Genomic DNA, 26954 nt, shown 5'->3' on the forward strand with positions numbered 1-26954 from the left:
GCAGGTGCTGCGTCCCTGGGGTGCCTGCTGGGTCACGCTGGGCTCTGGGCCCTCAGGGGTTGTCCTGACTATTTTCAGGAGGAAATGACGGGCGGAGCCTTGGGGTCACCAGAGAAGACAGAGTCCAGAGAATCTGAGCAAGAAACTTCGCAGTCTGAGTTCAGTATCTACTAAGTGGAGGGAAAGCCCCGCTTCTCCATGAAATGAAATGAAGGCAGCTGAGCATTGTGACCATTGCACCCCTCCCGACCCCCCTGCTGGCTCCTAACTCAGTTATAAATCCCACGGGCGGGGGATGGCACAACGCCCCACCTGCCTGGCCATGTGATTTGGCAGCACTTGGATTTTGCCCGGCCAGCTGGCAGGAAAATCACATTTCTTGTGATTGATGGAGTGCGTGTCTGTGGGGACCAACAGGTGGGGGCTGTGTGGGGCTGAGCCACTGCCGCCACGGCCTTCAATACTGCTGTTCAGCGGTGGCCTGGGGGCTGCCTTGGGCCCCTCACCCACCAAACCCAAGGGGTTTCTGAGAGGGGAGGCTGTGCTGGCCTCCACTGGGGAGCCGAGGGCCTTGAGGCTGGGCCCAGCAGTCGCCGAGCTTACTTCTCTGCCCCAGCTGTGGGATCTGCTCCCCGCCCACCACAGGCCCTCCCACTGCAGCAGCCAGGGTGGGAGCCAGGGCCAGGGAACTCCTGGGCGCTGAGGCAGTCCTGGCCCCCAGCACAGCTGCCGCTTGCCTCCACCTCCCCTGGCATCACCTGACTGCCCTGTCCTGGCAGTGCCTTGGCCTCCTGCCTCTGTCCCCCCTGCGGTGGTCCTTGACCCACTGCTTGGGTCCCACTAAGCCTCCCCAGAAGTGGCTGAGCCTCATTAGGAGACTCCAGGGGCTCAGGTGATGAGGGTGTGTCTGCAGCTGTCTTCCTCCTGCTGCCCCTGCACGGGGAGCCCCGAGGAGCTGGGGAAGCTGGATTCATTTGCAGGAGAAAGAGCTGGGGTGGGCAGGGGAGAAAGAGAGAGAAGCCACAGAGGCTGGGCTCACAGGAGACTTCTGAAGGTGAAAGCAGAAGTGAAGAGAGATTTTGGGGAGCAGCGGCACTCAGCAGGAGGCTCCTGAGAGGGCTGTGAGGGGAAGAGAAGCCTTTCCAGGGGCTGATGAGCATTCAAGAACCTCCCTGGCCCACAGTCCTTGCCTGGACATTCTCCAGTGTGACTGCGGAGGGCCGCAGAGGGTGCTTGTAATGCCTGTTTGGGTGCCAAGTGGTGTTTCATTGACTGGGACACCACATGGAGGCTGGGCCACCCGGGGCCAGAGACCTAGTAGGGTTCCAGTCAGAGCTATGATGCTGGAGATGTCCTGGGTCACACAGCCGGGAGGACCTTGGAGTGGCAGAAAAGGAGGCTCCTCCCTAATCTCCAAATCAAATCCCCTCACTTTGGTTCCTCAATTGGCAAAACTGAAACCCAAAAAGGAAGCTCCTCACCCAGAGTCACGCTACATATCAAAGAGCACAGCGGGAGTGGAACGGTGCCCGTGAATCCAGCCAGGGAATGGCTATTCCCTTATCCTGCACCACACCCTTGTGGGTTCTGACAACCTTTTTTCACACTCACATGGGATGGGAACACCTGCCTGAGCCTGCACTCAGCACAGTCAGGAAAGACGAGGAGCCTCTGAGCTCCAAAAGGAAACGTGTCCCACCTGGACCTGGGGCTCAGCCACCCACTCAGGCTCCATGCACAATCCCTGCAGGCTTGGCAAGCTCTCTGCATCCTGATGGCATAGCACAGTGCCTGGCACACAGCAGGCGCACAATGTGTGCTTGCTGGGGAAAAACAATATGGAACAGGGGTAGGGTGGGAACTGCTGCTGAGACAGGCAAAAACGTTCTGGGCAGGATGAGATGGGGGAGCTGTTAGCAGCAAGCACAGTAACGTAGGAAATGGAAGATCTTGAGGCCGGGGCAGGAAAACAGCCCCCAGGTGCTGAGTGCAGGTTGCTCATGACATCCTCCATCCTCTTGGCAAGTGTTTGGGGAGGTGTGAGCTATTTATTCCAAATGCATGTGCATGCAAAAGGTGCGGGAGTGGGGGAGGACCACCGTTTTAAAGGGAAGATTCTCAGCTATCAAAAAGCTTGCTCTTATAGACATTTCCCAGTGCCTCCCGAGCTGTAGTGCCTATGAGCATCACCCTCAGAGATGCCTGGTCAGTAGGCTCTGGGTCTTTAGTTTAACAAACCCTCTAGGTGTGTCTGTTGCAAGGGATCCACACTTCAGAACCCCCCACTATTGGGTCCTGCCAACAGACGTTTTATTGTCTGTAGCTCTCTGGAGTCCCCACTGCTCAAGGGTAGAGGCTGGCTTCTTCTCTACCCATCACCTCCACATCCCCCAGAGCCTGGCACAAGCCCCTGCACAAGGACCCACTCTGCCAGCATTTGTCAAAGCGAGCCACACAGGGCTGTATCTTTGTCTCCTGTGTGATGGATGGCGTCATTATTCGATCGATAAGCACAAGCTGATTTATGCATATCTTATTAATTATTTAATAATAACTGGAAAGGTCACTACCTGCTAGCTATGTGAACGATCACTAACTCGTTTCGTTGCTGCCTCCAAAGAGGAGGCAGCAAGGGTTAACTGAGGACCTACTATGTGCCAGGTAGGTGCACACTTAACCCTTGGGAGGGGGCAGTCTTACCCGCTCCTCCTTCACGAGGATCGGAAGGTTAAGAGGGGTGAAATCTCATGCCCGGAGTCAAGGGGCAGGTAAATGGCAGAGCAGGGACTCAGACCCAGGTTAGGTTACCTGCAAAGCCCCTGGATGTGAACCCAGGGGTCACTGTGTGGCAAACTCCTGCACTCCTCCAGCGGGGGGGCTCTGGGATGGATCTTGCAGCCTGGGCTTGGTATCATGATGTCCCTGGATGATGTGCCCTGAGCCCTGTGTGCCCATGGCTGCAGTTCAGCCCCCATAGAGCATCTGAACCTCTCACTCTAGCCCTTGACCTGGGAATCGACCCTCAGTCTGGCTCCTGTCCTTGGTGCTAGCCAGCCTCCCAGGGAGTTCCTGCTCCAAATGCACAGACCCTGCCTCTCCCCTTTCAACTCTAGATGCTGCACTACCTAGGGCCACCTGGGGTTAGGTCAGGCCCATCCCCACCATACTGGAACTGGGCGGAAATGGGAATTGCAGTAGACAAGCTCAGATCTGAACATAACCGTGGGGCAGCCACCCCACAAGACCAACCCTTGAGATGCCACCTCTCTGCCTGCCTGCCTGCCTGCCTGCCTGCCTTCCTTCTTTCCTTCCTTCCTTCCTTCCTTCCTTCCTTCCTTCCTTCCTTCCTTCCTTCCTTCCATCCTTCATGAACAGCCTGCCTGAGTCAGAACTAGTACCCCTCATGCCACACAGGGCATGTGCATATAAGGAACCAAGTAACATTTGTATTTTGTAACCTCATGCTGAAAAATCTGGCTGGACAGACTGATTTGCTTCCTTTGGCCACATTTACAACTCAGAAAGCCATCGGGTTTTCCCCTTTGCCTTGGCAGCCGGGAAACCCAAAACTCCACCTAATGTTTAGTGGTTACATCTCTCACACTGGGCTCTAAGCGCAATGAGCTTGCCAGCTTTGCCTCTAAGCTCTGTTTCCACCTCTCATTTTGACTTTCCTGTCCAGGCATGTGTTGTAGGCTACCCATGACAGTTTGAAATTTTTCTTGGCAAACAACAAGATAAGCAAACAATCAGGTAACCAATGAGCCAAACACTATAGCGAGAAAGATGGCGTATTCCCCAAGCTCTCCAAAGACAATGACCCAAATCAGCCTGGGTCTCAATTGTAGCCACTCACCAGGCAGACGAACTCTGGAAGGTCATCAGCGGTGGGCTGTGAGTATCTCCCCGCAGCGTGTGCACGGCCTGCGGGGCTTGTGGCAGCGGGCCTGGGGGAGGCTGCGGCTGTGGGGCCCGCTGACCCGGCCGAGGGGCCCGAGCGGGGTTCCCCCACCGCCGGGGGTCCTGTTTCATCCATCGTCCTTGGATGCCCCACCGTGCCAGGTAGACCTTGCAGATGTCGTAGTTCATTGCCGAGTAATACAAAAGGTCCAGAACCAGCAGCATCAACACGAAAAAGCCATAGATCCACACTCCCAACAAGGCGGTGTAATTGCTGTGAACAAACAGAGAGGGAGTGAGCAAGGAGAGCGGAGCAGCCCAGCTCAGGCCGGCTTCATCAGTGGGACTGATTAGAGAATGTGTCCTGGGCCTATGTTGGGGTCCCCGGGAGGAGGGTACTGAGCCCCTCTGGAGGGCGGGGCCTTGGCTTCCTCTCCTCTGCCTGCCTGTTCGCCTCCTTCCCTGGAATCCACTGCCCTGGGCCTGGTCCCCACCTGAGCATCCTCCAGGACCCTGAGTCCTTGGGCTGGGATCCCTGCGGGTCCCACAGAGTCAGGCACTTTGGGGGGAATTCTGAACTGGCATCTGGGGCTCCCAGGACATGGCAGCCTCTTCCTTTACCTGGTGCTGTTTTGATCTGCCCTCTCCCTCCTTCCTGCAGGTGCCCCTGCTCACCAACCCCCACCCCACCTTTGCCTACGTTGTTCCTGGCACCCAGGATGCTCTCACTGCCTCACCCCTGCTGCGAGGATGGAGGTCCCCCCATCCTGCTGGACCAAGGGCAGAGGCATCAGGTTCTGCCCTCTAGACCCCCTCTCAGCCTCCCCCAGGGGTCCCCTTCACTCAACACGACCAGGCTGTGCATGGCTGGGGGTGTCCGGGCCCCATGACCTCACTTCTCTTATTCATTTGCCCAACATTTCCCCACCGAGGGCTGCTCTGCCTTCCTCAGGCAGAGGTGGCCAAAGTTGCGGGAGGGTTTGGAAGCCCACTATGAAGCCTGGCTCTCCCGGTGTCAGCTGACACCACTGCACAGAGGGTCTGCGCTCCGGCATCCGTCCTTTGCACAGGCCGTGCCTTCTTTCCCTGCCCCCTTCCTCCCCTGCCTACCTCCCACCGGCCCTTTGTCGAAGATCATTTCCTCCAGGAAGCCTTCCGGACACCCTGACCCTCCTACACAGCTGGGTCAAGCCTGTCTTCTGGCCCACAGCCCTGAGTTCCCCTCAAACCCAGCCCCTGTCACCCCGAGCCACATCTGTCTCCCACTCCCTTCCCCAGGGCCAGGGTCCAAGTCTCCCCGACCTGTGCCCAGGGTGGACGGTGTCCAGGGCTTGCCACTGCAGCTGGGGCTGCTGAGCCCTAACAGTGTGTGCCAGGGACTGTGGCTGCCTGAAGCCACCAATCTATTAATCGCTCCGGCGCCGCCTCCGTCTGCTCCCTGCTGCAGGCATGTGTTTGGGTGGGTGTGCGCTTCTGGTGTCGAGAAGGCGTGAACGGAGCCAGTGTCCGGCCTGCACACGCTGCCGCTGCACATCCCCAGGGAGAGACTCACCTCGCTCTCGCCCAGACGGGGGTCTCAGGGGCAGCAGATCCTTTAAGACCCTGTTTGAGGCTGGGGGAAGGGGCCAGCCCGGAGCCTGAGACCTGGTTCTAATTCTTCCTCTGCCTGGTTTGCTGTGTGGCCTGGGAAAACCCTCGCCTGTCTCTGGGCCTGGAGGAGGTGAGCATGAGGCCTCTCCCAGTCTCAACTTCCAGGCTCCAGATCTTCCCAGGCTTAGGTCAGCCCCGGCGCCAGCAGCGGCCTCTGTAGGAAGATGGGGGCTGCTTCCCTTGGACTCCTCCAGCCCCGACCAGGGCTGAGCCCAGGGCTAGAGGCGCTTGCTTTCACTCTCTGCCTAGAATGCCTTCCCTCCTCTCACTTGGCCAAGTTCTTGGCCTGAAGATGCTGCTCGGGTGCCTGGGAGTCCCTGGCTGGGAGGCCTCTGCATGTCCTGAGCATGTCCCATGAGCAGCAGTAGGCCAGTGCTTAGGCTTTGTGGCTGTAATCCCACAGCTCCCGGTCACTGTGGGTCCTTGCTGCCTCCTTGCCCCCACCTCCCAGCCCCCACCGCCATGAAGCCTGCATCAGACTGATGGGCTCGCTCATGCTAAGGTGTAAATGACTGACAGCCAGGCCCCAGCGGCCTTATGTTAAAGAGAGTCTGTTAAAGAGAGTCTAGCTTTTCCTGGAGGCATCTGGATATGGAATTCCTTCCAGGAATTCCAGGAAAAAGAGGCCTGTGGCCCCATCCAGCATGCTGGGGCAGGTGTCCCCAGGGTAGATGTCCCCGCAGACCGAGGAGTCAGGCCTGGCTCTGGTCCCCAGGCCCTCCTGCTTTCCCCAGCACCCTCCCTCCTGCAGCCCCCACAGAATTGCTCTAAGTGCCAGGTTTTTCTTCGGTGGTTCCCATGGCAGCAGCCACGGGGGCTGAGGGAGGAGACGGGGAAAGGGGAGGCAGGGCAGCTGTGTGCAGATGCTGTCCACAGAAGGGGTCCAGGATGCCAGCTGGGGGTGTGGGTGGGCCACAGGCTGGGCCTCGAACCACCAGGCCAAGAAATAATAGTACCAGAAGTGGCAGCGGATGCTCGTTCCCCCACCTACTTCCCACGTTAGCCCACTTAATGCTCACGCAACCACGGGAGGAAAGAGTTTTTTCATCATTGTCATCCCTGCTTTACGGATGGAAAACCGAGGCTCAGTGGAATTAAGAGACTTGCCTGAGAGCTCACAGCCATTAAGGGGCAGAACCAGTATTTGAACTCAGCAGCTGAGCTCTAGAGTTGCGCTCCAAACCACTACACCACACTTGCCTTGGCTGCAGCCACCCAGGTTCTCAGGTAGAAAAGCTGCTCCAGGGGCCGGGCGCCGTGGCTCACGCCTGTAATCCCAGCACTTTGGGAGGCCGAGGCGGGCGGATCACGAGGTCAGGAGATCGAGACCATCCTGGCTAACACGGTGAAACCCCATCTCTACGAAAAATTTTTAAAAAAAGTAGCTGGGTGTGGTGGCGGGTGCCTGTAATCCCAGCTACTCAGGAGGCTGAGGCAGGAGAATGGCGTGAATGCGGGAGGCGGAGCTTGCAGTGAGCTGAGATTGCGCCACTGCACCCCAGCCTGGGCGACAGAGCGAGACTCCGTCTCAAAAAAAGAAAAGAAAAGAAAAGAAAAGCTGCTCCAGCCCAATAGCTTTCTTGCCTGGAGGCCTTTGTCCATGCTGCACCTCTCTCCAGAACTCCTGCCTACCTCCTGCATACCCAGCTGGCCCTGGCACTGTGTCTTAGCCCAGATATCACCTCCTCCAGGAAGCCTTCCTTGATGCCCTGTGTCAGTCCAGCCCCTACCCTGCATTCTCAAAGCCACTGGATTTCCCAGAACACACTGTTGTCTTTGTTGTTTTGTAGGACTGTCTGCCCCTGGAGATTGGGAGGGCCCTGAGGGCAGGGTTGGGGTTCAAATTGTCTTTATGAGCCCAGCATTCAGCCTTAGGCTGTGAATACTGACACCAACACATATTGAGAGCTGAGGATGGGCTGGTGACAGTGGCCACTTTGATACTAACTTCCCTGGAGTTTATAGGCTGCATGTCTGTGCACCAGCAGCTAATAGAAACACTGGCAATTGTTATGCGCCAGTGCCCTGTGCTTCTGAATCCATGCAATGGTGCCATGAGGGAGGAGCTAGTGTTCCCATGTCACACATGAGGAAATGAGACCCAGAGAGGCAAAGTCACTTGCAAAAGGCCTCATAGCTGCTGAGTGGCAGCGCTGGGAGCTGGACCCAGGTCCCTCTCTGACTTCAAGTGAGCTGGTCTTGGGGGAATTCCATGGTCCAATCTAGGATAGATGTCCAAAGACGGGTCCCCTCCACCTGCGTGGTGTGCCCGCTTGTCCTGGCCCACCCTCTACCAGGAACTGAGGGCGAGTCCCTGTCCTCCCTCCTAGGGGCATCCTGCAGATCAGTGTGTCATTGTCATCGTGTGTGTGTGTGTGTGTGTGTGTGTATGTGTGTACTGCCGGGCTCCCGGCCTCTGCAGCCAGCTTGCTGGAATTGACACATGACCTGACCCCCGGCCCTCCCAGCTCATCCTCGCTGTCAGGGAAAGGAGGGGCCTGCCTGCGGGGGGTGTTGCCTTTGCTGACTCACCCTTCCTTGTGAAGTGACCACCCTGGAGGTGGCAGGCAGGGACGCCCGGGCCATGGGCACCATGCTGAAACCACTTCCCTGGCCTGCCACGGCTGGCCCTCCCCATGGTCAGCCAGCTGGGAAGATTCAGGTCTTTAAAAAACTTTTGTAAATGTAATGAAAAATATGTGACCTGGAAATTAATTCCATCCAGATGCAGGGGTCTTTGTTGTGTGGGTGTGTGTTTTGTAAATGGCAGAAGATAAAAAACCAAAGGCTGTTTTATGGAGCAAGATGTGAAGGCAGCCAAAGCCGCAGATCGCAATTTTTTCAGTGTATTTTGGGATATTTACTGATTCAAATTCTTTTGGTGTTTCCCAAGCAGTAAACAAAACCTTCTCTGATGGAGGAATCTCACTGAACATCTTCCCGGGGCACAGGAGCAGATCCGTCAGCAGGAAGAGCAGCTGCAGCCAGTGTGGGGATGGAAGTCCCCGTCACCACCCCACCAGGCAGTCACATTTGAGGGTGGAGGAGGAGAGTTCCTGAGGCCAGCAGGCCAGAACGAGACGTCGGCTCAGCTGGAAGATGGCCGATGGCCCCTCTGCCAACCTCGTCTAAAAAATGGGAGTATGGCCTGCTGGGCGCAGTGGCTCACACCTGTAATCTCAGCACTCTGGGAGGCCGAAGAGGGTGGATCACCTGAGGTCAGGAGTTTGAGAGCAGCCTGACTAATATGGAGAAACCCTGTCTCTACTAAAAACACAAAATTAGCTGGGCGTGGTGGCGGGCACCTATAATCCCAGCTGCTTGGGAGGCTGAGGCAGGGGAATTGCTTTAACCCGGGAGGCGGAGGTTGCGGTGAGCTGTGATTGTGCCATTGTACTCCAGCCTGGGCAACAAGAGGGAAACTCAGTCTCAAAAAAAAAAAAAAAAAAAAAAAAAGGGAGTATGGAGCCCATTGGCAGGAGCGGCCTTGGGTCCATGAGACAAGGTGGATGATTCTGGCGACTAAGGTGTGGGTTCAAGAAGTCAAGGCTGTGTGAATTCAAATCCCAGCTCGGCAAAATTCTCTCTGTGATTTTGGGCAACTGAGCTTCAGTTTCCTTGTCTGTGAAATGGGGATACCTAGACCCCCTACCTCATGGTGTAACTGTGAGGCTGTGAGATAACACGAGGGCCTGGAGAGAGACAGACCCCTGGAATGCTGGCTCATGTGATTAAGGCACAGAGAGAGTGCTTAATAGGTCTAGACCCAGAGAGGCAAAGTGCCTTGCCCAAGGTCACACAGCAGGATCGAGGTTGTCTAGGGCAGTGGCGGTGTGTGGGCTTTGGGCCTGGATATACCTGGTGAAGCAGAGTCTGTTACTATCAAAATGCCACTGCGCCTGGCTGAGGGCGTTCCCAATAGGTCAATCCCTCTGTCTCTCCTCACCCCACTGGTAACAGGCTTGGACAAGTGATGTGCCTTGGCCAATGAAACATGAGCAAAAATGTTGTGACCACTTCTGAGCAGAAGCTTAGAGACATGACGTGTGTGGCTTCACCACTGCCTTCTCCCTCTACCGCAGGGCTATCCTGCCTGGGATGGGAGCTGCTTCTCCAGCCTCATCACAGAATGCTTTAGATGTAGAACCAGAGAGCCCAAGAAGGACCCAGAGTATGAGCCAAAAGGAAGCCTTCGCTTCTCAAGCTCCCGGGACCTCTGAGGGTGCTCCTCCCCTCGGCATAACTAAGCCCAGGATGACCGATACGGCTGACCCAAACCCTGCTGTATCCCCTGTGTGCTGTGTGGCTGCAGGCAGGGCTTCACCCTCTCTGAGCCTCAGCCCTAGTGAACGGGGCTAGTGGAAGGTCCTTCATAGATAACAGATGGAGGGTGTCAACGTGAGTCAGGCCCCTCATGTTGGAGGAAGTCCTCATAAGTGTTCATTCACTTCCTTCCCCTGGGGAAGGGCAAAGCTTTGGGGGTCAGAGGTTTCACACATGGCCAAGGGAGGGACAACAGTCCATGCCTGCACATGCTAGGCCTTTGGGTGCACTGTTCTGCCCTCCTAGAGTCCCTCCCCACCTCCCACACCCTGTGGCCCATCTGCTTGGTGAAGGAACGCCCATGCATCGTGGGAGATGCCACTCCCAGCCACCTCCTCCAGAGAGACTTTCCCTGTCCCCAGAGAGAACTGACCACATCCCCCGCACGCCCTGGCCCACCACGACCCCCACACAGAGGCTTCCACAGATTGCTCAGGGACCTGAGGCTGAGTCACCATTGCTGGTGTCTGGAGTGCCCTGGCATGGGAAGGAGGGCAGCACACTTCTCACCATGTCAGGGCCCCTGCCCCACCCCTCTCTCCGCAGTCTCTCTATGGCGCATGTGGCTGGAAGCGGGCATCTCGCCGTGGTGGTGGGCTTGGGGAGGCTGCTTCCTCTCACTCTGCCTTCCTGCCAGGCAGCCAGAACCAAAACAAACCATTCTGTTCCTCCAGAAAAATACAAATAAATAAGTCATCAGAAGCGCTCTCCTTTTCCCTGTCACCAGCCCCGCCTCCTGGCTGTTTCACCAGCAGGGAGGGCTGTGGAGGGGCGGGGGTGGGGGGGAGGGGCGATGGGGGAGGACCAGGAGCTCTTGCATCTGCATAAAGCCCCTTCCGGGAGTCGCGTTGGCCTGGCCCATCTAGACGGGCTGCTGGTGAGTGCTAACCTGTCTAGGATACTGGAACATCCAGCCTCTTAGGTGGGATCTGGTGTGGTCACCAATGGCACACAAGTCCTGGCCTTCCAGATGCACCAAAGGGTGGCAGAACCAGGGCTCCAGAGCTCCCCAGATCCTGACACCAGTTGTTATCACCCATGTGGTCTGGGACAGGTGACTTCCCCAGCCTGGGCCCCAGCCCCTCCTTCCTCCCATGGTGAGGATTAATGTGCCATAGGTGTCTTGCCCAGAGGAGCCTGTGATACCGTGTGGCCAGGGACCCAAATACAGGACAGGCACAGAGGTGGACTCTACCTGGATCCCCCTGCACACACAGGCCCTCTCCAACCCATCCAATGACCCGGGACTTCAGCCCTGCGTCCTGCTCCCCAAGGCTCATCCTCAAGTTACCCTCTGTCACTGGTCCAGCCCCACCTGGACACCAGGCCCTACTTCAGCTCCCTGAGCTTGGGTCCTCTCCCCAAGGTCCTTGAAACTGGGCAGCTGGGAAGAGGCTTCCATGGTCCCTGACCCGAGTTCTTGATCTCCCCTCAGTGGGGTCCAGGTCTGGCCTAGGCCACCCTTATGGCTCCTGCTCCTGCAGACACTCTAGGTCCTCCGGGGCCTTGTCCCAAGCATGGCCTATGCAGCACCAAGCCATTTAAAGCCCTCCAGGGACCCTTGATGGCCTCAGAAGAAAGTCTATCCACCCTAGCCCCCAGGCTAGACCAGACCCTCGGACCCCCTGCCTCTACCAGCTGTTTCTTCCCTGGTTCCCCTTGCTCTTCCACTGGGCTGCAGAGAATTCTGCCCAAAAGTGCTCTTTCCTCTGGGCTGTGGGGCTCCCAACTTCTTTTTTTTTTTTTTTTTTTTTTTTTGAGGCAGAGTCTCGCTGTCACCCAGGCTGGAGTGCAGTGGCGTGATCTCGGCTTACTGCAGGCTCCGCCCCCCGGGGTTCATGCCATTCTCCTGCCTCAGCCTCCCGAGTAGCTGGGACTACAGGCGCCCGCCACCTCGCCCGGCTAATTGTTTTTTGTATTTTTCGTAGAGACGGGGTTTCACTGTGTTAGCCAGGATGGTCTCAATCTCCTGACCTCGTGATCCGCCCGCCTCGGCCTCCCAAAGTGCTGGGATTACAGGCGTGAGCCACCGTGTCCGGCCCACCTTCTTAAACGCTGTCAGATCTCGAGAATCAAGCACCACACCTCCCTCCGCAGGAGCACCTATGACAGGAGAAGCCTGGGGGAGGAGAAGGAGCTGCGTCCTCCTCTGTGTGGGCTCCATACTCACAGCTATGGAGAGGGAAGGTGGCGAGAAGATCGCTGGAGAATGACAAGGGATGGGATCTCCCTAGGGCAGCAGCTTAACTGGAGATGATTCTGTGCCCCCGCATTTGGCACTGTCAGGAGCCATTGCTGGTTGTCACCGGGGAGGAGGTGCACCGGGTCAGTGGAGGCCATCGGGATGCTTCTAAACATCCCACAATGCACAGAGTGTGCCCCACCATGGAGGATGACCTGGCCCCAAATGTCAGTGGTGCTGGGGTGGGATCCCCATTCAGGGGGCCTCTCCTCAGTAGGATCTGCCTCTGTTGGTAGAAGCTCCAGAATGACTAAAGTGATTCCAGACCATCTGGGTTGGCTGCTGGCTCCACCACTAACCGCTGCCTTCATCAGGCAAATGACTCAACTGCTCTGTGCCTCCCCTTCCTCATCTGTAAAATGGGCTGAGGATGGGCTGCCAGGTAGCTGCAGTGGCATGATGAGGTTGAGTGCAGAGACTCAGCTATATTATGTGCTCCATAAACACTTTCGAGGGCTAAAGATTAAAAATGTAAGTTAAAATTCTGATCCTCAATACTCCCATTCTCCCCAGGGGAAGGCCTTTATTTTGCAGCCCAAACTCTTCATCAGCAGCCGCCAGGACCCCCTGTGCTGCTGGAGTGGAGTGTTCCGTGTGAAATCCTGTGCAAATATGCAGATTATAGAAACTTGTGGGCTTCAAAATGAGGATCCCAGACACCAGTCACCAGACCTTGGAGAAGTCTGGTTGTTTTGCCAAGCCTTGTCTGGCGTTCGGCCAGAACTTGCAGCATGACAGGGTCCTCACCCGAGTCCTGGCACTACCCTCGTCTCTCAGGGAATTCATTCCTTGTCTTATACAAGGCTTGGGTCAAATCCCAGAACTGACTGCAGCCCTGATATGATGGACAGGGCTTACTGAGTGACTTCACACACAGAATTATTCTAAGGGCTGAGCAGATGGCGAGAGATTCAGGGGAAGCACCCGTGCATTTGAGGAAGGAAGGCTGGGGAGCTGGCCTAGGTGGGAGGTGGGGAGACTTGGAACAGGCGGCTTCCCCCTGAGTGAATGCAGCATGGTGGCAAAGCCCTTCAGCCCCAACATCAGACAGAGATTGAGGCTCACACTCGCAACCCACTGCCTCCCTTCAACAAACGCCCCTTTCAAAAAGATTTTTCCTTATCATGAAAAAATACATCTGCCCCAAAACTCAGCCTCATGCTTATTGGGAAAATAATTTGAAGCATCACATTAAAATCAGAAGAAGAAGCCTGACAATTCTAAAGACTGTTTTAGAAGCACTAGCCAACACAATTGGACAAGAAAAAGAAGTGAGGCACAAAAATGGCAAGGTAGGGCAATAAAATTATCATTGTTTACAAGTGGAATAATTGGAAACCTAAGAGAATCAACTGAAAAAAAATGAGAAATTTCAGTAAGGTGGCTGAATGCAAAATCCCTATCTCAAAATCATTGCTTTTATCAACATTCATATCTCAAAATCATTGCTTTTATCAACATTCATATCTCAAAATCATTACTTTTAACAATACTCAGAGGATATCGTGGAAGGAAAGACCCAACAGCAACATAAAAAGAAATAACTAGAAATAAATGCAAAATATATGTCTAATATCTATATGAAGAAAACTCTAAAATGCTATGAAAGAAAATCTGAACAAATGGAAAGACATTTGTATGGAAATGTTCAACATCATAAAAAGTCAATCCTTGGATTAACCTGTGAATTCAATACAATCTCTGTAAAAAATACTAACTGGATTTTTTGCGGGGGGAAGTAGGGGTACTACACAGCTAATTCTAAAGTTTGTATGACAAAAGAGCCAGGAGGAGCCCACTAAGGCATTAAAACATATTAAAAGTCACAGTGGTTAACACAGTGAGGCACTAGTGTATAACCAGAGCAACCGAAGCCAACTGCATATCACACTCTACCTCAATACTCAGATTTAGTATATTAAGGTATTTGGTAAGTTTGCATTTCAAATTGGGGGAACAGAGATGGCCAATTTAATAAATGGTGTTGGAATAACCAGCTACCCATTTTGAAAAAAGAATAATAAAGTTTAATTCCAACTTTAAAACTTTCATCAAAGTAAATTCCAGAGAGCTCAACTACTTAAAGACAAAATATTAAAACGTAAAATAATTAGGAGAAAACGTGGTATTTTTAATGACCTCAGAGCAGGAAATGCCTTTCTTAGTATGATGCAAAAGCCAGAAGCCATAAAAGAAAAAAAAAAAGATAAATGTGATTACATAACAAAATTTAAGCATGAGGAAAAAGCAGTATAAAGTCAAAGTCACACCGAGGAAACATTTGTATGGAAACATTCAACAATGAGAAGATGGGAAGATGTTTGCAGCTCATCATATTTCCTTCATATATGAAAAGCACCCATAAATAAATAAGAAAAAAACAAAAAATTCAATAGAAAAATGACAGAAGACATAAACAGCTAGCTCATGGTAAAAGAAATACAAATGTCTCTCAGGCATGTGAAAAGATGGCCAGCTTCCCTCATAATAGAGAAATGCATGCTGTGTTTTGAAACTCCATGACTCTACTTAGCATGTTCTCATTGCTTTTCTATCAGCAAACTCTCTCTTTCTCCACACCTGCGGTCCCCTCCATCAGGCCCCTGATCCCAGTGTATTTTAATCACCTTAAGGAAAAGAACTGCATGGGATTAATCTCTGGGTCAATGGTGTCAATCAGTATTTGTTAAATGAATGAAGAATGAATGAAGGAACCCGGTGGATTATGGGCCCAGGTGCCTTCTATGCCTGAAAGCTTTCCACATCCTTAACCTCACTTAGCTTCTATGGTAACCCTGCAAAGTGAGTATTCTATGTCCCTTCCTTCCTCCCTCCCTTCCTCCCTCCCTCCTTCTCTACCTCTTTCTTTTCTTTTCTTTTCTTTTTTGAGACAGAGTTTCACTCTTGTCACCCAGGCTGGAGTGCAATGGCACCATCTCTGCTCACTGCAACCTCTGCCTCCTGGGTTCAAGTGATTCTCCTGCCTCAGCCTCCTGAGTAGCTGGGATTACAGGCACCTGCCACCACGCCCTACTAATTTTTGTATTTTTAGTAGAGATGGGGTTTCACCATGTTGGCTAGGCTGGTCTCGAACTCCTGACCTCAGGTGATCCACCCACCTCGTTCTCCCAAAGTGCTAGGATTACAGGTGTGAGCCACCGCGCCCGGCCTCTGTGTCCATTTCTCAGCTGAGAAGGTTGAAGCTTAGAAGGCACAATGGGCCAAAAACCCTGGTCATCCAAAGACTCTCCCAGACTCCTTCCAGGCCCACCCAACCTTATAGTAGTTACCCAACTGCCTCCCCAGGGGACGGGATTTGGGGAGGCAGGTTGCCTTGCCTGGGGCCCGAGGCAGTGGGGTTGCACCCCCAGAGTGGCACTCACTTGTGCATGTAACCCTCAGAGCTGGCCGTGAGGTTCGCCTGCATCACCGCCTGGAACTCCGTCTCGTTGCAGCAGTATTTGAAGACCGTGTTGTTATGGTGACAGCAGAGGATGAAGGTCTTGTTGTCTGAGAGCCGGGGGCAGTGGAAGCCGAAGTGGTAGCGGCCTTTGTGGTCTGTGTACGGTTCACAGACCCGGAAATGTGCAGACAAGACTGGAAGACAGGAGGTCACCAGGCTCAGAGGGGTCCCTCACCAGTCCATGGGTTCTGCCAAGAGGCAGGGGGACTGGCCGGCCTCTTCTCAGGTCCTGCCTGCTTCTTCCCTCCCCTGGATGCCTTTGTGGTCCACTGTGAGCCTCACCTCTGGGTTCCCATTACCCCCAGCCTCCCAGCCCTGGTTACACTCTCTGTGTCACCCAACTGGCTGGTCCTGGAGGGTAGGGCTGGCTCTCCTGCTTTGGTGAACATGCTTGACATGCAGCAGTCACTCAATTAGGAAATCAGCCTTAACTGAGCACCTACTGTATGCTTCACAGACCCATCTCATTTAACTCACACAGCCAAGCAAGTTTGAGATCCCACTTTACAGATGGAGAAACTGAGGCTCAGAGACCTAAGGTGACTTGCCCGAGCTGATAAGTGTTGCAGGGGCAGGAATGGAACTCAGGCCTGGATTCAAAGTTTGGGTCCCTCTCCAGTCTTGGATCACTAGCTCTCTGTTCCAAGGTGGGCCGCGGTGGACCTGTTGCTAAGCCCAGGCTGGCCTGGGTGGTGGCTGGCATAGGTGCAAGGACTTCTTGGGTACCTCTTGTGTCAAAAACAGCAGACCCTCCGTTCCTTGGTTTCTACTAAACTAGTACCCTAGGCCCCAAGGTCCCCAAGGGCCTGCCTTGGTCACCCCCACCTCACGGTGGTAGCTCCGCCTTGGCCTGGAACCCTCCCACTGCTCTGCTCAGGGGCGGAGGCCCCTATTCAGCCATCAATGCTACCGCAAACCCAGGATGGTGTTTACGAGTCGTGCCGATGGTGATAAACAGGACTGAAAGTCTGAACAAATATAACAATGGAAAAAACCTAGAGCCCGCTGTCTCAGGCTTAATTAGTATCTTCATAAAAGAGATCGCTGTATCTAATTTGTATCGCTGAAAAGGGGCTTCGCTGGCTGAATACATTCCTTCAACCACAAAGGCAGCGGCTTTGCAGGAGCTCCTCTAGCTCGTTGAAAGCTCTGTGTCTGCTGAGAGGTTATTAGGCTGCAGCCCACACAACTCCCCGCCTGCCCACCCGGGGCTGCCGCAGGGGAGTCCCGGGTGGGCTGGGCTGGGCAAATGGGCAGGTGGCCTTCACGCGCCGGGGTGCTGAGGCTGCCTCGGGCGGGGGGTATGAAATTCCACACCCCTTCCCCCACAGACAGCACCCTCTTCTGTGGGGATGGGCATGACCACTGCGAGAGAAAGCTCTCAGCTTTTGGGGAACCACGGGAGCTCTCCAGGCCCCCTTATCTTCCTCAAACTGAAGAAAGAAGTAGACCTCCTCTGGGGATGCAGAGGTTATTAAGGGAACCCCAAGTAGACAACTGTCTCACTCCATCTCATTTATTCCCATCGTACAGGGCAGAAAACTGTGGCTCAGGGCAGCAGTTCGCAAAGTGTGGCCCCAGATTGGCCTCGAGGGCATCCCCGGAGGGCTTGTCAGAAATGCAGATTCTCAGGCCACTGGGCTTCTGAATCAGAAGCTCTGGGGTAGGCCCCGCCATCTGTCCTGGCAAGCCCTCCAGGGGATGCTGATGGGCTTGGGTTTGGGACCCACTGGCCTAGTGGCAAGGGGCAGAGGCAGCTGGCCAGTTCCGGCCACTGTCTGGGTCACACTGCCCAGGTCAGTGGGGAGGCCCTGCTCACGCTCAGCGTGTGGGCAGTTGGAGAGGGACCAGGCACACTCACACTGCTGGTCAGAAAGTCTAGCTTAGGCCCTGGGACTGGCCCATGAGCCTACCACAGGACTCAGGGAGGGAAGGGACGGAGCGGTAGGGCAGCATGGAGGAGGCAGCCTTTGAGCTGGGCCTCTAGGGACTGGGAGGAGCCCGATATGCAGAGATTGGGGGCCAGGGAGGGCAGGCCCGGCGAGGTTAGGGGATGTGGAAGGGTCCTGCCCATTACCAGCACCCACCTCACCGGGCCACCACTGGGCGGTCAGCGCCACGGGCTTTGGCCATTTGGTAATGATGAGGCCTCCCCGGCTGCCTTCCCGGAGCCAACAGAGCCCTGGGCTGGGAGCCAGGACAACCGGGTGGGAGTCCTGGCATGAGGCCGCCTGGGCCATCGTGACCTCTCTGGCTTCCTCCCCTCACTGATGAAAGACTCATGGTCTCCAAGGGGGGTTGGGGGCTCCCAGGAGTGTTTTGTAAACAGCAAGGCGCAGCACCCACCTAGAGAAAGAGGCTGTGCGTGCACTAGGGGCAGTAAAGGGCAGCATCCGTGGGCTTCTGCTCTGGGGCACGGCGTGACTCCAGGCCGAGGGACACTCGGCCCAGCAGAGCAGGGACGCGAAGGAGAGAGCCGCGTTTTGGGCCCCCAAGCCTCAACCACAAACGCACCCCTGTGTGCACAGCTCCACGTAACTCCTGCATCTGGATGGTCCTGATTCACTGGCTGGCCCCTCCCCTGAAGGGGTGACCTCGGGCAGGCTGCTTTCCTTCTGAGTGTCTCACCTTCCTCATTTGTAAAATGGGCTGAGTGGGTCTGTCCTCCAGGGACAGTGAGGACCAGGTGAGCCAAAGCATGGGAAGCATCTGGGAAGGGGAGAGCAGCTGGGTGGCCCCCAGACCCCTGGCCTGGGCGTGGCTTCGGCTTTGCTGTCCGGGGAGCCCTGCCAAGCACCCCCAGACACCCTCATAGCCTCCCTTTGAGCTGCCCCCAGCAAAGGGGCAGGGGCTGAAAACCACCAGGCTGGTGTCAGTGACCCTGTTAGAGCATGCGGGCATGAGGAAGTACAGACAGACACAGAGACAGAGACAGAGAGACAGAGACAGAGAGATGGAGACAGAGAGATGGAGACAGAGACAGAAAGACAGAGTCAGAGAAAGACAGAGACAGAGACAGACAGAGACACAAAGAGAGACAGAAAGAGACAGAAAAAGAGGCAGACATAGACAGAGACAGAGACACAGAGAGACAGACAGAGACAGAGAGACAGACACACAGAGACAGAGACAGACACAGAGACATAGAGAGACAGACAGAGACAAAGACAGAGAGACAGAGAGACAGAAACAGACAGACAGACACAGAGACACGGAAAGACAGACAGACAGAGACAGACAGACAGAAACAGAGACAGACATGGAGACACAGAAAGACAGAGACAGAGAGACAGAGATAGACACAGACACAGAGACAGAGACAGAGAGACAGAAATAGAGAGAGACAGAGACAGAGATACAGAGACAGACAGAGACACACATACAGAGACAGACAGAGACACACAGAGAGAGACAGAGACCCAGAGACACAGAGACACAGAAAGACTGAGGGAGAGGAAGCCGGAGAGCCGGAGGGGGCTCCTTGCTGGGAGCAGGCTCTGGCTGGGGAGCAGGGCTGCCCTTGAACTTGGGCTCTCAGCTCTAGCTGGGAGGAGCACAGGACTTAGTTTGTGCTCGTCCTTGTAACTGGGAGAGCAGGAGCCCACCTGCGACCTAAACTGGGATCCCAGGGACAGCACAGGAGGCTGGTTGGGCTAGAATCTGCTAACTGCCTTGTCCCAGGCAAGTCAGGTCCCTCTCCAAGCCTCAGTTTCCTCATCTATAAAATGAGATGACTGGGACACTGCCTAACTTTGTCTTGCAGGGGCGAAGGAGAGAATGCGAGTCAGGGCTTCTCCGGAGGGTCCTGGCAGCCAGCTGAGCTCCCACGGGAAGTCCCAGGGCTGCAGTGCACAGTAGAGACAGAGACAGAGAGACAGACAGACAGAGACCAACCACACAGCAACCAACATCAGCTGCTCACCCGAGGGGTGCCAGTAAGGTGGAGGACAAAAGGCAAGCCTCTGCGTGCCCCCAGAACCCCAGATGGGCCAGCACGAATCTCAGGAAGAGACCACACCCCTCTCATGCTGCCCCCGCCCCCAGCATCCACGGAGGTTTTACCTGCAGAAAACAGCAACGAGAAGAGGACGGCGAGCACGTTCAAGGACTGCTGGCCACAACTGGTCATCGTCTGGCTTGCATTGATCCGTCCAGAGCTGCCTGTTTAATGAGAGCCAGGAGAGGCTGGGTGTGGGCTGTCTCACCTGACACTGGCTTTGCTGCCCACAGCGGGGGACAGGCAGGTGGGCAGCGGGCAGGACAGCGAGTTTGTTGGGAGCAGGGGCCGGGTGCGGACGATGGAGATGCCGCCATCCAATTTCCTTTCTGGAATGAATGACCTTCCCCCACAAGCCAACTCTCACCTCCTTTTCTTTTCATGGCAAAATGAGACTTAATCAAAGGAGGACGGATGGCTCAGTTGGTAGAAATGACTGGCAGGCAGATGCTGGTGGGCAGGCACCAGAGCTGCAGGAGTGAGGATGCCCGGGCTGGCTCGGCCACCTCGAGGAGCTTACAGGACCCAGGTCCCCTGCTGTGTCGCTAAGGTGGAGGGGTTCATGGTGACTTCCATGAACCCCTCCACAAGTATACACGGAGCCAGGCAGCTTCCCAGGCACGAGGCACACAGCAGTGCGTGAAATAGATGCGGTTCCTCCCTGGAGCCCCTGTGTTCTACTCAGGAAGGCTGACAACACGCAAACAAATGAATGTTTAAAATGCTCCAAGCTTCCGAGTACATATCCCAAGGCGCAGAAAACAGGGACTCGAACAGATACGTACATACACCCGTGTTCCCAGCAGCATCCTTCACCTTAGTCAAAAGGTAGAGGCAACCCATGTGCCCATCGAGGGATGGATGGGTCAACAAAAGGTGGCCCATCACACAAGGCACATTACTGTCCCAAAACAGGAGGGAAACTATGATACATGCTACAGCACAGGGATCCTAGAGGGAATTATGTTCATGAACTAGGCGAGGCACAGAAGAACACAGACCACGAGATTCCACCTACATGGGGTCCCTAGAGGAGTCCCATTCACAGGAGATTTGTCATCGGCTCAAAAGTGGAATGGAAGGTGCCAGGGGCTTGGGGGAGGGGGATGGGGAGTGAGTGTTTCATGGGTGCAGAGTTGCAGTTTGGGAAGATGAAAAAGTTCTGGAGCTGCGTGGTGGGGAGGGTCGCACAACACTGAATTTACTCAATGCCACCGACTGTCCACTTAAAAAGGGTTAAAGTACAGTGGCCCACACCACCCAGGCGTTGTAATCCCAGCACTTTGGGAGGCCGAGGCGGGCGGATCACCTGAGGTCAGGAGTTCGAGACCAGCCTGACCAACCTGGAGAAACGCTGTCTCTACTAAAAATACAAAATTAGCCGGGCATGGTGGTGCAGGCCTATAGTCCCAGCTACTTGGGAGGCCAAGGCAGGAGAACAGCTTGAACCCGGGAGGTGGAGGCTGCAGTGAGCTGAGATCATGCTATTGCACTCCAGCCTGGGCGACAGAGCGAGACACCGTCTCAAGAAAAAAAAAAGGAGCGGGGAGGAGTTAAAGTAATCAGTTCTCTGTAATGTATATTTTGCCCCAATTAAAAAAAAAATTAATATTATGAGGGAAAATAAAGCAAGATGTGTCTGGAGAGTGATGCAGAGAATGGTGATGGGGGAGCTGCTTTAGAAGGGTGGTAAGGAGGGCCTCTCTGAGAAGGTGACGTTTGAGCAGACCCTTGAGTGAGGCGGGAGAGGCCATGTGGCTCTCTGGAAGAAGAGTGCTGCAGACAGAGGGATAGCAGGGGCAAAGGCCCTGGGGTGGGTGCGGTGAGGAGGCAGCAGGGTCAAAGGCCCTGGGGTTGGGGTATCAGCAGGGCCACTAGAGACAGGGCTTTGGGCCCTGAGGGGACAGGATTAGCCTATGATCACCCTGTCTCCCATACGAGTTGGAAACGGAGGCTAGGAGAGGCCATCTATGTGCTCTGTGTAACAGCATCGTCCTCCCAGAGCCCCTGTTGCCTGCGTGTATTTGGTGGGAGCGGTAGAGATGAGAGATGGGAGTTGATTTGCTGAGCATCTACTATGTGCCCGGCTCTGGGCCAGAAGAGGTACTGTACCCCATCCTCTCCCTGGTGGCACCCTGTTATGGAATGTGAATTGTGTTCCCCCCAGATTCACATGTTGAAGTCCTAACTCCCAGGACTCAGAAGGTTGACCCTGTTTGGAAATAGGGTCATCACGGAGGTCATTAGTTAAGATGAGGTCATCATGGTGAAGTGGGGTGGCTCCCTAATCCAAGAAGACCGGTGTTTTTATAAAAGGGGACAATTTGGACAAAGAAACACATGTGCAGGGAAGACGCCATTGGAAGATGGAGGCAGAGGTTGGGGTGATGCACATATAAGCCAAGGAATGCCAAAGATCACCAGCGAACCCCCAGGAACGGATTCGCCCCTACGGCCTCACAAGGACCCCACCCTGCTGACACCTTGACTTGGACTTCCAGCCTCCAGGCTGAGAGAGTAAATTCCTCTTGTTGAAGCTCCCGGTTTGAGGAGCTTTGCTAGGCAGCCGGAGCAAACAGGTACGGCCTCTCATGTGGAGCCTGCTCTGTGGAAAGGCTGGGTTGGGTCCACACGAGGAAGCTCACCTGCATACTTGGGGGCAGGGTCTGATGTGAGGATGGTAGGGCCTGGAGAGCCCCGAATCCCACCTGGGTGGGAGACCCTGAGGACCTCCTGGCCGGGCCGAGCCACCCTCCCATCCCCCAGCCCCACCTCCACCATCTGCAGAGCAGACTCCCTGCCCGCTCCATCCTGTCCACGCCAGGTGAGGCCCTCCGCCCCCCAGGAGGACGGTTTCGGAGTTGAACACGCAGTGCAGGGATCTGCTGCCAGACCACACGTTTCTGAAAGAACAGCTGGTGGAAGACGATGCGCGGCCCAAAGAAATAAGCCCCTCTGCTTGCCCAGACTGTCCTGGCACCTGCTCTGGGCCCTGGGAGCCAGCCAGTGGCTGCCTTGCCCTCCAGAGCTCACAGCCTGGTCAGGGAGAGCAGAGGGGACACCAACCCGCGTCCCAGGGAAGCTCTGAATGCTGCTTTATGGGGGCAGAGTTAGGGCTCTGGGCAGGCAGAAAGGAAAGCCACTCGGGCCACCCAGAGGTTGGTGGCTTTGGAGCGAGGAGACGGGGCAAAACTCAAGGCCAAACGCACAGCGCCCATGGCCTGGCCCTGGCCTGGGCCCTGCTTCTGCAGCCTTGGTCTCCTCCCCTGTAGCATGGGCATTGCAGTGGGAGCTGGGACGTCAGGTGCTGACCTTGTGAAGTCTGGTTTGCCAGAACAAGGGAAGGGACTGTGAGGATTGTAAAATGCTGCTGAAACGCAGGCCCCTAACACTAAGCTTACTCATCTCTTCCTCTGGGGAGGGCCTCCCCATCCACCCACAGGCCTCTCTGCTCCCACCACTGCCCTGCTCGTCCCTGGGGGCTGTAAGCTGCTTAATTGCTCTGAGCCTGGGCCTCCTCCCGGCCTCCTTCTGGCCCTCCTGGGAGGAGGAGCCGAGGTCAAGCATCCGGGAGTGTTCAGGAATGGACTTCTCCTGGGGAGTCCTGTGGATGAGCCCTGGGAAATGCGCTGTGGGAGTGGAGAGTGACGGGACCTCTGAGATGCCTCCCCCGTGCTCCATTCTACAGATGGGGAAGCCGAGGCCCAATAAGAGTTGAAACAGGTCCCCAGACTCCAGCTCCTCTGCCCTCGTAGGGTGGGGCTGCCCCACTTCTGTGGCTGGGGCTCAGGTCCAAGAGCTGGTACGTTTGTTAAGTGAATGAGGAGGATCTGCCTTAGCCATAGGCCTGGCCCCTGCTCCTGCTGCTCCAACTCCCTACAAAGCCCTGAGTGTACTGGCTGATGTTGGGGGGCTGTTGTTCACCCCTGGGGGGTACTCTTCCTTCACCCCCAGGAATCCAAATCCTGCATCACTTTAGAAGCTGCTTCAGCACTACCTCCTCCAGGAAGCCTGCCATGATTTTATCAGCTGGAAAAAGTTTGCTCCTCCACTGAGGCCTACAGTATTCCATCTCTTCTTTCATTCATGTGTTAATTCATTCATTCATTCACTTATTCTCTCAACATCCACTTGCTGGCCTGCACTCGGGGCCAGGCCCTGGGCTGGGTTCTAGGAACACAGAATAGGTGAGTCCCTGCCCTCAGGGAGCACAGGCAAGTGTGCGCAGCAGCCTCCCGTTATGCGATTCTTCCCAGGACCTCTTCTACTAGGCCATGAGGGTCCTGGCCAGGGCTGGCCCTCAGCCCCCGATCTGCCGAGCAGACCCCACCTCTGCCTTCGCAGACCCAGGGTCCAGAGCTGGAGAGGCCTTTATGCCTCTGGGGAACAGTTCCAGAGATGAACGCACACTGCAGAGATGTGCTGGGAGACAACGTGGTTCTAGGAAAGGACAGTGTGCAGCCTGAAGCCGGGGGCTGGGGCTTAGGAGTTCCACGGACTGGGTGGGAATCCCAGCCCTGCGGGACACCAGCCTTGGGCCCTGAGGCACACCCTGTGGTCATGTGGATTTGCACACTGCAGGTGTCCCCGCCACAGCACGCTGTGGTTGCACTGGTCCCACGTCCAGCCTGGGCTTTCCTTGGGGGTCTGTTCGGCATCCATGGCCTGGCTGTGCCCCCAACCCCCCGAGTCTGGCCTGAGATGGGTCAATGTGCAATCAAAGCCGCAGCCCTGTATGCTGGACAAAAGCCCCAGAGGCATGTGGGGAACTCTGGATGAAGGGGTCTAGGGGCTTCTGCATGAGGAGGCAGGGGCTGCCCTTACTCCCCAGGCCCCCAAGGCAGCTCAGGGCCAGAGCTGAAAGCTGAATCCTCAGTAGAAAGAAGAACCCGCCGTACGTCACGAGAAGTTACCTAAGTGAAAATTCCATTTCTAATGATCTGAGACAGCAAAGCTTAGAAGCCAACCTCCCCATTCCAAGCCAGGTCAGAAAGCTACTTTGGAAACCTCCCCGGGCCTTGGGGACCAGCCAGCTGCTGTGATCCCAGTCAGGCTTCCACGAGGCGGCCAGCCTCAGGGCCATGAGTTCAATAGCACCGATGTTCACAAGGCCAAAGCCATCACTTTGGGTCCCTCCGTGGGGTGTGTAGAGGGGGAACTGAGCTCAGGGAGCTGTGATGACGATGGCATGTGTGGAGGGGAACTGAGCTCAGGGAGCTGTGATGACGATGGCGTGTGTGGAGGGGACCCGGGCTCAGGGAGCTGTGATGATGATGGTGTGTGCGGAGGGGACCTGGGCTCGGGGAGCTGTGATGACAATGTTGTGTGTGGAAGGGACCTGGGCTTGGGGAGCTGTGATGACGATGGCATGTGTGGAGGGGACCTGAGCTCTGGGAGCTATGATGACGATGGCATGTGTGGAGGGGACCCGGGATCTGGGAGCTGTGATGACAATGGGTGTGTGGAGGGGACCTGGGCTCAGAGAGCTGTGATGATGATGGTTGTGTGGAGGGGACCTGAGCTCAGGGAGCTGTGATGACGATGGGTGTGTGGAGGGCACCTGGGCTCGGGGAGCTCTGATAATGATGGCGTGTTACACCACTGGGCAACATCACCTGAGGGGCCCCACAAATGAGGTCTGTGGGACACCACTCCAGCAGCCCGAGAACAGGCCTGGAAGGGTGTCCGCCGTCCTCCGTCCTCTTGCGGGCCTTGCACTGCCTGCCACCTGGGGCTGCTGACCGAGGCTGGCTCACACTCGCAGAGTTCTTGGTGCACCAGGCTGAACCCTGGTATTCACCGCACTGTCTCAGGTGACCCCCATGTCAGCCTGAGGAGGTGGATCATCAAGCTCCCATCTCAGAAGGGGAAAGCTGAGACTCAGGTGAAGTGACTTGCCCAAGGTCACACAGCCACTCAGCAGCAAAGCTCACTCTACCTCCTGGCACTGAAAAAGCTTCTGAGGCCTCCCCAGGACCCCCAGAAAGCACATTTACCATAGACAGATTAGATTTATCCTCTCAGGTTCTATTTCTCTGAAAATTGTAAACTGCCTAAGATGGTAGTCTGTGGCCAACAGCAAAACTCAGGCAACTGGAAGAACCTTCTGGCTGAGTGGGATGTTCCTGAACCCTCGTTGTTTGACCACGGCCAGAATCACGAATCAGGCATGCATCTCTGCGGGCCACCCCTCCGGTCAGCCTGGGACTGCTGCTCCGAGATTCGAAGGTTATTTTTAAACACTGAACTTGGCGAGGCTGGGGAAGGAGAGGAAGGAGGGCACGTGAAGAGAAACAGAGCTGGGAAGATGAATTACACCCCACGAGGAACAGCAACGGATCTGTTTTTGTGTCAGCCAGGTTCGGCAGGGCGGGATGCAGGAGGGCCTGAGGGGCAAGGCTGAGGCCTCAGGCTCCCACAAGCCTGGACGCTGGCCTGATGCCTGGAGACCCCCCACAGCACTGGGGGCTTCCAGCCAGCCCCTCCTCAGCCCACCACGCCCCACTTCTGGGCACGACCAAGCGCGACACCTCCAGTCCATTGCAGGTCTAGGGCAGCAGGGCTTGGGGGTCGAGCCCTCTGCCTGGGGCCAAGTCCTGGCTCCACCTTCTGTAACCACATCGCATGTGACCTGGGGTGACACCTGAGCCTCAGCGTCCTCAGCCCTAGAATGGGAACGAACATCGGCATCTAATTCACCAACTAAAGGAAGTGAGCCTTGGACAGGCCTGGCCACATGCTTCTTGCTGCTGCTGTCTCTGACTCTGCCTCTTCCATCAACCCAAGCCCTAGGCGGCCCCCAGAGCCAGCTTTCCCAAGTGCCCACCTAATCACCTACCTGCCCCCTTGGGTTCAAGGCTGCGCTCGCACCTGAGGCCCCTTGTGGCCTGGCCCTGTGGCCATCTTGCCCTCCCTCTTCCTGGAGCTTCAGCCCTCTGGGTCTGTGGTGCCTCTGGGCCTTCACTCATGCCGTTCCCCTATGCTAGGACCACCCTTTCCCTCTCCAAAGCCGCAGCCTGGAGGCTCAACCTGGGTGGCCACCTCTCCCCGGTGATTCTCTCACTCCCCAGGTGAGCTTCTGACACTCTGACTTCCCCCCTCCCCAGGGTGGTCTCGGGCTGTCTGGAGGCCGTGCTAGGGCAGGGGCTGGGTGGGGTTCACCCGGGGCCAGCATGGGCAGGAGCACTCTGTGCAGCCTGCCTGGTTTGTGTCCTAACTTCAGAGTGAGCTGGGAGAACAGAGCATGGGCTGCCGAGGGTGGCAGAACCGGGACCTCTGCCCCAGGGTTGGCCCTCCTTAGACAAGGGCCATGCTCGGGCCTGAACCCCACAGGATGGAGAACAAAGGACAAGTGGCCTGTTCCCCAAACGCATCCCACC

The 26954-nt window shown here is 55.7% G+C and overlaps 1 protein-coding gene across 1 annotated transcript in view; it reads right to left on the minus strand.

Annotated features, from left to right (window-relative positions):
- Positions 1–26954, minus strand: part of SHISAL1 (shisa like 1) — a 156507-nt gene that overhangs the window by 32651 nt on the left and 96902 nt on the right. The window contains exons 2-4 of the mRNA XM_032138573.2: positions 19641–19739; positions 15499–15712; positions 3857–4174 (exon numbers count right to left, since the gene is read on the minus strand). Of these exons, the coding sequence (XP_031994464.1) occupies positions 3857–4174; positions 15499–15712; positions 19641–19707 (599 nt within the window). The 5' untranslated portion in view covers positions 19708–19739. The remainder of the gene's footprint in view (positions 1–3856; positions 4175–15498; positions 15713–19640; positions 19740–26954) is intronic.

This window comes from Hylobates moloch, unplaced genomic scaffold (assembly GCF_009828535.3).
Source record: "Hylobates moloch isolate HMO894 unplaced genomic scaffold, HMol_V3 SCAFFOLD_19, whole genome shotgun sequence".
Taxonomy (NCBI): domain Eukaryota; kingdom Metazoa; phylum Chordata; class Mammalia; order Primates; family Hylobatidae; genus Hylobates; species Hylobates moloch.